This window comes from Cupressus sempervirens, chromosome 3 (assembly GCF_028749045.1).
Source record: "Cupressus sempervirens isolate cs-2001-9-10 chromosome 3, ASM2874904v1, whole genome shotgun sequence".
NCBI lineage: Eukaryota > Viridiplantae > Streptophyta > Pinopsida > Cupressales > Cupressaceae > Cupressus > Cupressus sempervirens.
The window spans coordinates 656421514-656430338 of record NC_143120.1 but is presented as its reverse complement, the minus strand read 5'-3'; the positions used below and the strand labels follow the sequence as shown (position 1 = coordinate 656430338).

The window sequence follows — 8825 nt, the reverse complement described above, 5'->3', positions numbered from 1 at the left end:
GCCACTTTGATGCCACTAATATAAATTAAAATAGTAAAATCAGTCAAATTTAATCACAACACTAGGTTTTCAAAAACCTATCAGTAATGTTAAGAAAAATAGACAATACAAAAAAATTGAATATAAGAATTGTATGCATCCAAAGTCACCATCTATTGCTTCAAAATGAGTTTTAAATACAATTGTGAAACCAACCACAATATTAGGATTCTAAGCAACTTCAAACTAGGAAATTTATAAAAACTCAAATAATAAACAAAACTACAAATTTAAATACTCCAACTTAACGAAATCAGAATCACAACTTTCTACTGGTTGCTCAAAAATTGATACTTCTAACATGATTGAAGAGCTATTGAAGTAAGTCTAATTTCAGTTCCTTGAAAGTATATATGTCTCTAACAATCATTTGAAGAAACCAACAACTTTCCTCACCCCAAATTCTGCTCCTAAGACCTCCTTTCTACTAAGAAATTATATTTGCAGTTTTTACCGTCTTTGCTCACTGTCACGGGATTCAATGATTGTAGATCGCTCTGAATGACTCTAGACCAATGTTAGACTTTAGTTCACGAGAATACCACTAGAAAACGAATAAAAGGTGGACGTGCCGGAGTGGTTAACGGGCGTGACTCGAAATCACGTGGGCTCTGCCCGCGCAGGTTCGAATCCTGCCGTCCACGTTTTCCATTTTCCAGCTCGGGTGTGGTACCGTAATCCAGAAAAATCTCGCTGGGACTCCATAGCAGACATACTGTGGATTTGACAAAAAGCTTTTCCAAAAATCTCACAGCACCTTATTGTCTATCTTCATTATTATTATTATTTTCGTTTACAGGGGAGACATCTCAGGAAAACAGTACCCCTCTTATTCCATCTCTAATTCACACATTCTCCAACCAGAGCTTCTCATTTTACTGTCCTAGCATTGAATTTCTAATGGCAGCCTCTTTGATGCCAAATTAGCAGTCCACAAATGTTACTGATGTCAATGAAATAAAAATAATAAATGTTTGATAAAAAAAAGTATCAGATCCATATTAATAAGCAACTCTAAGAATAAGTATATCGTTATGCGATCAATATTCAGAAGAGCTTGAATTCGAAATTTATGGCTTGATATAGTTTCAAGATAATAAGATTTGATATTAAAAGGTCTTTTTGCCTCTATGAAATGCTGATATAATATGTCAAACATCGAGATATAATAATAATAATAACAAGTGCCACGTAGTGCATGCACTTGTCGTTAGAATGTATTGTAATAAAAACAATATTCAATATTATAATAAATGAATATGTATAAGAATTTGAAGTTTAAAAAGATTAGATATATAGTACAATTATTAATTTTTAATTATGTACTATAAAATATTTTAGTATTGTAATATGTATTATAAAATAATATAATAGAAATTAATTTTTTATGTTGAACATTATTTTTACCATGCATTATGCATTATGTATAGTAAAATATTAAAGAAAATGTAATATATAACTTGCTAATTATTATTTTTCATCAACAATTAATAAAAATAAAAAATTTAATGGTAATATTTTAAATTTTAAATGATAATTCAAATTTTAAATTAGGGGTGCTTGTATTTCAATTTTACTATTATATATTTTTAAATATGAATATAAAATTTAAAATTTTTTTTAAAAAACTATGAATATAAAATAAAAATTTTAAAAAATTTACATTGTGTTTTCAAAAAGATTTATATACATTAGAACAATAACTTACTTCACAGTATATTTTCATCTATTAGTTTCTTAATATTAGTTTGTGAATGTAATAATTGTGTATATATCTATATTTATTTGCGAAATTCATGCCATTAAAAAAGCAATATGGTGGGAGCTCCGAGAAAAGGGGTCTTATAAGAGAAAATGAATTCAACCAATTAGAATGGAGATAAATATTTTTTCATCATATATTATATTGATTAAAAATATGAAAACTTTATAAAAATTGAAACAAGGTAAAAATGCTTGCATATAATTGGTTGATACATTCAAAACTAATTCACTAATGAAACATAGTGAATGCAATAGTACATTGCCTATGGCAAGTACAATAATAAGAGACGCGATGGTCAAAGTAAAAAATATTGTAATAAAAGATTATTGATTTTTAAATTACAATTTCAATAAATCATAAATTTATTTATATATTAAGTATTTAATTATTTTAAATATTATTTTAATAAAAATAATAAATTAAAAAATAATTTATATATTAAGTATTTAATTATTTTAAATAATTTTAAAACTAAAATAATGAATTAACTCTTACAAATTTTTAGTAGTATTTGATATAAAATTCTATCTATATATTTTAATATATTTTATGTATAATTAGTTTATAAATGTATTTAGTGTGATAAACCTTCTTTATAACATTGTTTAATTCTTACTATATGTACATTACATATGAATTATAACTAGCAGTTCCAAGCTTTTGTGCTTGGAACAATCAATCAATAGGTTTTTACTAATATTTTTTAAAACTATAATTTAATGTGCATAAATTAAATTAAATTAAATTTTTAATTTAAGTAAAATAAAATTTAATTCTTTAAATAAACTAAATAATATTATTTATTTATTTAATTTATCATATGCTAATAAATTATCATTTAAAAAAACATGTATAGAGTGAATAGTAAAAAATAAACTAAAATCATTATAAAAACTAAAAACTAAACTAATTTAAAATTTGTCAGCTTATATATATAAAAATTTAAAAATCATTAAAAAAATCTCCATCAAAAAATGTATTATGAAAATTAATATGAGAAATATAAAAACATATTTAAAAAATAGAAACTCCTCCCACAAATATCCTATTAGGTAAACTAATTTTAAAAATAGATTAAATTTATTTATTTACTAGAACTTCAATCAATTTTAAAAATCAAAAGTTCAATAAAAGGAAGAAAATTACAAGTTAAAATGGATATAACAACTAATTAAGTTTTTAAATAAATAAGAGAAAAAGAAAGAGTTAAGATTATAGATGAATTTTTAATTTTAAAATAAATAAAATCTCATCTCAATTAATTAAATTATAAATAATATCTAACTAAAAATAAAATAATTTTTTTCTAAAAAGACCAATAATAAATAATTAAGTTAAATAAATAAATTTAAAAATAAGAGTTAGTAGAGATAATAGCTAATTAAGTTAAATAAATAAGAAAAAAAAAATAGTTGACAATGTAGATGATAGGTAATTAAATTAAATAAATAGATAAAACAAGAGTTAAAAGTGGAATGAAATGAAACTCGGTCGGAATATTATTAATGGCAAGCGCTGACAATTTACCGATAAAAAATTGACAATTTTTTGGCCAAAAAAATAATTTTACGGAAACAAAGTTCTCGCATATAACCTATTAGCTAAACTATCAACTAAAATATACTTAATAATATTATACTATAATATAATATTATTAATTATAATTTAGTATTCTAATTACATTAAATGGGACAAAATATTTTTAGATTTTGGTCACACAAATAGTTTCATCTAATTAAATTACTTACTAAAACACTATTTTCAATGTGGAATAAATTACCTTGCAATACACATTGTCCCTATCTTTTCGAACATAAAATATATTATGATTTGTTCATATTTTAGGTTTATTTAGCCATAATTTTCTACTTGATTGTGAAAAGAAAAAAGATTTATGTAATCTCTCAAAAAAACCATATAGGAGTTCTAACAAACGACCTTATAAATGAGTACTATAACACAATTTTTCCAATCTCTTACAAACAACTTCTCAACTCATTATGTCTAAACACTAAAATCATTATACATTAGGTAGGAACTTTAAAGCTTGTGTCCCTTGCTATGAAGACATAATGGTGAGGTTTGTTGTGCTAGACATTTATATCTCTATGTAAAATTGTGTTTGTATATGACCATATTTTTCTATAGTGTTCAATTATTTTTATCTTAATGTTTTAATAATGAACATTTTTCTATTGTATAAAAATATTTTTTTTTAATGTTTTAATCATAGTTTTCCAATAATGAACAATTTGTGAAGTGTGATAGAAAGTATGATCTAAAAATTTATGGTGTGTTATTTGATAACTTAAAGTTTAAAGAGAAGTTTGAATTTGATATTCAATATTTGATATTTATTTGTTTAGAATTTTTTTTTTTAAATTTTTTTTTTGAAAAAAGAGGGGTAAAAACTTTATTGAAAAAGAGAGCAAAGCAGTACAAAACAGAACAGGGCCTAAACCCCAGGAGACACTAGAAACCATAGAAAAACCACAGAGGCAAAATCAACTCTCCCTGATTCCACTTACATCCTCTGTCAACGTCCTCTCCAAGTCTTGATGTAACTCACCTGGTAGCTACTCCCACTCATCAATCTGCCAACCATCTATATTTCCAGAGGCCCATTTTGCCAAACTATTAGCTGCCTTATTCCACTCCCTTGGAATATGGGTATAAGACACTGAATCCATCATAGAACTAACTTGTAAAATCTGTTGCATTATCAAAGACAACTCCCAGCTAACATCCGAACTCTTACTCTCAAGGAGAATCACCTTACGCCACCCAAGAGCATATGCCCTCTGCAAAGCATAAAGAATGGCCAACCCTTCCATTCTATTAACAGTTTGCATCCCTTTATTGACTAAGAACATAAAAACCACCATTCCAGAAGAGTCCCTACCAATCCCACCTATACCAGTAGGCCCTGGATTTCCCCTAGACGAACCATCAGTATTAACTTTTAAAATGCTAGCCGGAGGGGTCATCCATTTCCCTATCCTTTGGACTTTATGTTTCGCCCTTCTGCCTCTCCTAGCACAGGCAGAGTGTGGAGAAATTCCTTGTATTCCAAACCTGTCAACCATTACAGCATCATCCCTCTCAAGAGGCATCACCACATCACTCTTAGCTAAGACTGCATCCTGAATCATTCCAAAAATTCTAATCCAAACCTGCTGAATCCCCAAAGTTTCTCCTCAGAATACTCTCTGATTTCGTTCCAGCCAGACTTGCCATAGCAAAAAGGTAGGTCCAATATACCAAACATCCTGCAAGAAGGGATCCAAGGACGGGGGCCTCCCTAGTCTCAACCAAAAATCCACCAGAGAGGAAGCGTGAGTGCATGAGCATTTCCAAACATCCCACCAAAAATGCCATAGTTGTAGAGTGAAAGAGCATTGGAAGAACAAATGCACAGAGTCTTCCTCCTCAATACTACAAAGGATACATCTCGACGGGCCGAAAAAACCCCTCTTCCAAATATTGTCCCAAGTCAGGCACCTATTCCAAACCAAGGTCCAAGTAAAACAGTTAAATTTTGGCCAAGAAAACTGACTCCAAACTTTCTTCCACCATTGAACCTCCCCTCCCACCAGCTGTTGGGAGAGTAACTCCTGATAACCAGAGGAAATAGTATAAACGCCCTTGGGATTAGGGGACCAGGCCAACACATCATCACCCATAAGGGCATTATAGTTCTGCCTCGAAAGAATGTACTAGAGCTCAGCCCACTCCACTTCCGAACCAAAAATAGGCCATTCCTCTGAATTCTTCCACCTTGCCTCCACTAGCTGACCCTGAGGGAAAAAAGATTTAAAGTCGCACACTCTTGACCAACTAGCATCACAGAAACTCTGGGCCAACATGTGCAAATGAGGATACTAAACAACCAAGGGAGGATACCCATCCCAAGCATCAAGCCAGAACTGAGCCTTTGAGCCACTTTTGCAGATCCAATGTAAGCCACCCTTAATGAGCACAGCCCCTTTCTTGAGAGTACTCCAAATCACAGAGCCTTTCCTGCACAAGCTATACCGAGGGATATCATTATGGGGGATCCCTGGAAGGTACTTCAGAGACAAAACTCTAGCGCAAACTTGATCCTGTTCCACATACCAATGCCAATACAATTTGGCAGCCAAAGCAATACCATTTAGCACTGATTGCCGTAAACCAAGACCACCAAACTATTTTGGACTACAGACAACCTCCCATTTGACAAGACTCCACTTGGTTGAAGATAGATTACCAGCCCATAAAAATTGTCTTGCTAAGGAGTCCAGTTCCCTAACAAAGCTCATCGGCGCCACCTGAACCATACTCCTATAGAGAGGAAGAGCTTGAACCACAAATTGAATCAGTTGGACCCAACCAACAAAGGATAGCCAGCGGTGGGTCCAATGAGTAACTTTGGCTCGGAACTTGTCAAGAATGACCTTCCATGATTCCTTAGATTGCCTACCACCAGAGATAGGAATGCCCAGGTAGAACACAGGAAGACTTCCAATTTGGAATCTGAGAATATGAGCGACTCTCCTCTGAATAGAAGGTGGAGTGTTAAAGAAAAAAATGGAAGATTTGTCCTCGTTAATCAACTGGCCTGAAGCAACAAGATAAACATCCAACACTTTGCGTATATTAGAAGCCTCCTGAATGGTAGCCATGCCCATCAAAGTTGTATCATCCACAAACTGTAGGTGAGATTGCACAAGAAGACCTCCTCCCCATTGCTAGCCCTGAATAAAGCCCCCTTCAACATTATTTTTTATCAACCGACCCAGACCTTCTGCCAAAAGAAGAAACAAATAAGGAGATAGGGGATCGCCCTACTGTAATCCCTGAGAGGCACCAAAGAGATTAGAGTGTTCCCCATTAATCAAGACTGAGAAAGAAGTTGAATTCACACAACTCATAACCCACCGGATCCATTCTTCCTCAAAACTAAAGGCACCCAGAACCCTTTGGAGAAATGACCACCAGACTCTATCATATGCCTTAGCCATATCCAACTTAATGAACATAGCCTTGTCTTTAGAATTGGCCATAGAATGAATAGTCTCAGTCGCCACAACCACCCCATCTAGGATCTGGCGCCCCGTCACAAAGCCACTCTGTTCTTCAAAAATTAACATTGGAAGCCACTTTTTTAACCTGTTAGCTATCAACTTAGATATGATTTTATAAATAACATTGCAAAGAGAGATAGGGAAAAATTAACTTATCCGGTCAGCCCCTTCCCCGTTGGGGATGAGAGCAAGGAAAGTAGAATTCAGAGCCCGAAGCATTTGCTTGTTCCTCTGGGATTCTTGAACAACTGCCAGTAAATCTATCTTGATAATATCCCAAAATTCCTAGAAGAACTCAATCGAAAAGCCATCTGGACCTGGAGCTTTTCCTTTTTTCATCTAGAAAATAGTCCCCTCTAATTCCTCCAAAGAGATGGCACTCATAAGATGCTCTTTCATTTCCAAAGAGACTAAAGAGGGAATACAAGAGAGGAGCTGGGCCTCTTCAACCGAGTCCCCCTATGAAGCCTCCGTAAATAAAGACTCAAAATACTGTACAGCTTTGCTGAAAATATCCTGAGAAGAAGAGAGCATCTCCCCCCTAACATTCGCCAAGGTTGATATGGAGTTACCATGTTGTTTGGCCTTAACTGAATTGAAGAAGAAAATAGTATTCTTATCACCCTCTTGAAGCCATTCAATTCGAGCTTTTTGTTTCCAATAGATTTCCTCTCTCAGTTCCCACTCCTCCAAAGTTTTCAGAGCCCTAGCTTCCTCCCGCAACAAATATTTTGACACCCCATCTTCCCTTAACAACCTGGTAATATCATTCAACTCAGCTTGGGTCGCATATTTTTCTTGGAAAATATTTCCAAAGCAATACCTATTCCATCTTTTAAGCTGATATTTAACATATTGTAGGAGTTTAGCAAAAATATGCATTGCTGTACCAAAGGCAGGTCTACCATTCTTCCACCACTCACCTACATAGCCATAAAGATCTGGGTCCCTCAACTACATAAGCTAGAATTTAAAAGGTGGCTTCTGAGGCAGCCCGTTGGAGGAGATAACTAACTTAATGGGCCAGTGATCCGATCCTCTCCATTCTAATATCTCAGACCTGGATGACCACAATCCACCCACCCAAAAATAGGATACCATGAAACGATCTAATCGTTCAGCAATATAATTGTCTCCTATTCTTCTATTATTCCAGGTGAACTGACCATTACTAGGCTTGATATCTATGAGATTGAGTGCCGAAATCTTATCGCAAAGAAGCATCGAGGAGGGCTCAAGTCTTGCAATACCCCCCCATTTTTCAGAGAGATCTAGAATAGCATTAAAGTCTCTAGCAATAATCCATGGAAAATAAGGAAATAATCCACAAACAAAATGAATATTATTCCATGTAAGGATCTTACCTTGGAGCTCAACAGGGGCATAGACGTTGGAGAGAAGAACAAACTCACCAGACTCATAGCACAGAGAAACCAAGGAAATAGATGATCTAAAGGATATCCACCACATAGGTTGGATCTTTCGTCGGTTCCAGAGGCATGCTACCCCCCCTGAAGATCCCTGAGATCCAATGCACTGACATTGACCATTCTTCCACAATTTAGGAGCTATACTCATCATACACTCAACAAAAACTTTGGTCTCCTGAAGAAAAAGAACATCAGGAGAATGAATTCTAACCAATTCTTGAACAGCTTTTTGTCTAGGGCCACTGTTCAAGCCCCTTGCATTCCATGAAATAATGATCATTTCTGGGGAGTCGAGAAATGGGAATCCAAGATCTTGATAGCTCCTGACTCCACCAGATTCTCCCCAATCATCTTAATCTTCTCTATGTCCTTCTTACGCCCACTTTTACCACTTTTCTCAGAAACTGCCTTCTTGCCATCCTTCTGAAGAATACCCAAGTGAGGAGAAGACTTGCCACGCTTATCCATATCTGAAACAACACTCCATGCAAGAAGGGCAGTGCCCACTACTTCCTATCCCAGATC

The 8825-nt window shown here is 33.6% G+C and overlaps 1 protein-coding gene and 1 non-coding gene across 2 annotated transcripts; one reads left to right on the top strand and one right to left on the bottom strand.

Annotated features, from left to right (window-relative positions):
* Positions 1–601: 601 nt before the first annotated feature.
* On the top strand, positions 602–683 carry TRNAS-CGA (transfer RNA serine (anticodon CGA)). Its single transcript has one exon. It is a non-coding gene; the product is annotated as a tRNA-Ser (tRNA).
* Positions 684–7017: 6334 nt separating this feature from the next.
* On the bottom strand, positions 7018–8580 carry LOC149568409 (uncharacterized). Its single transcript, XM_089816724.1, has 4 exons — positions 8235–8580; positions 7969–8141; positions 7369–7710; positions 7018–7155 (listed from the first exon to the last, which is right to left on the bottom strand). The coding sequence occupies exons 1-4, from the start codon at positions 8578–8580 to the stop codon at positions 7018–7020; spliced, it is 999 nt and encodes a 332-aa protein (XP_089672850.1).
* Between the last annotated feature and the right edge of the window lie 245 nt (positions 8581–8825).

Coding starts and splice junctions, on each gene's coding strand:
- LOC149568409 (XM_089816724.1), bottom strand. CDS start 8,580: ATGATCATTATTTCATGGAATGCAAGGGGCTTGAACAGTGGCCCTAGA. Junction 7,711..7,968: donor AACGATTAGATCGTTTCATG/GTATCCTATTTT, acceptor GTTAAATATCAG/CTTAAAAGATGGAATAGGTA. Junction 7,156..7,368: donor AGGATATTTTCAGCAAAGCT/GTACAGTATTTT, acceptor GAGTTCTTCTAG/GAATTTTGGGATATTATCAA.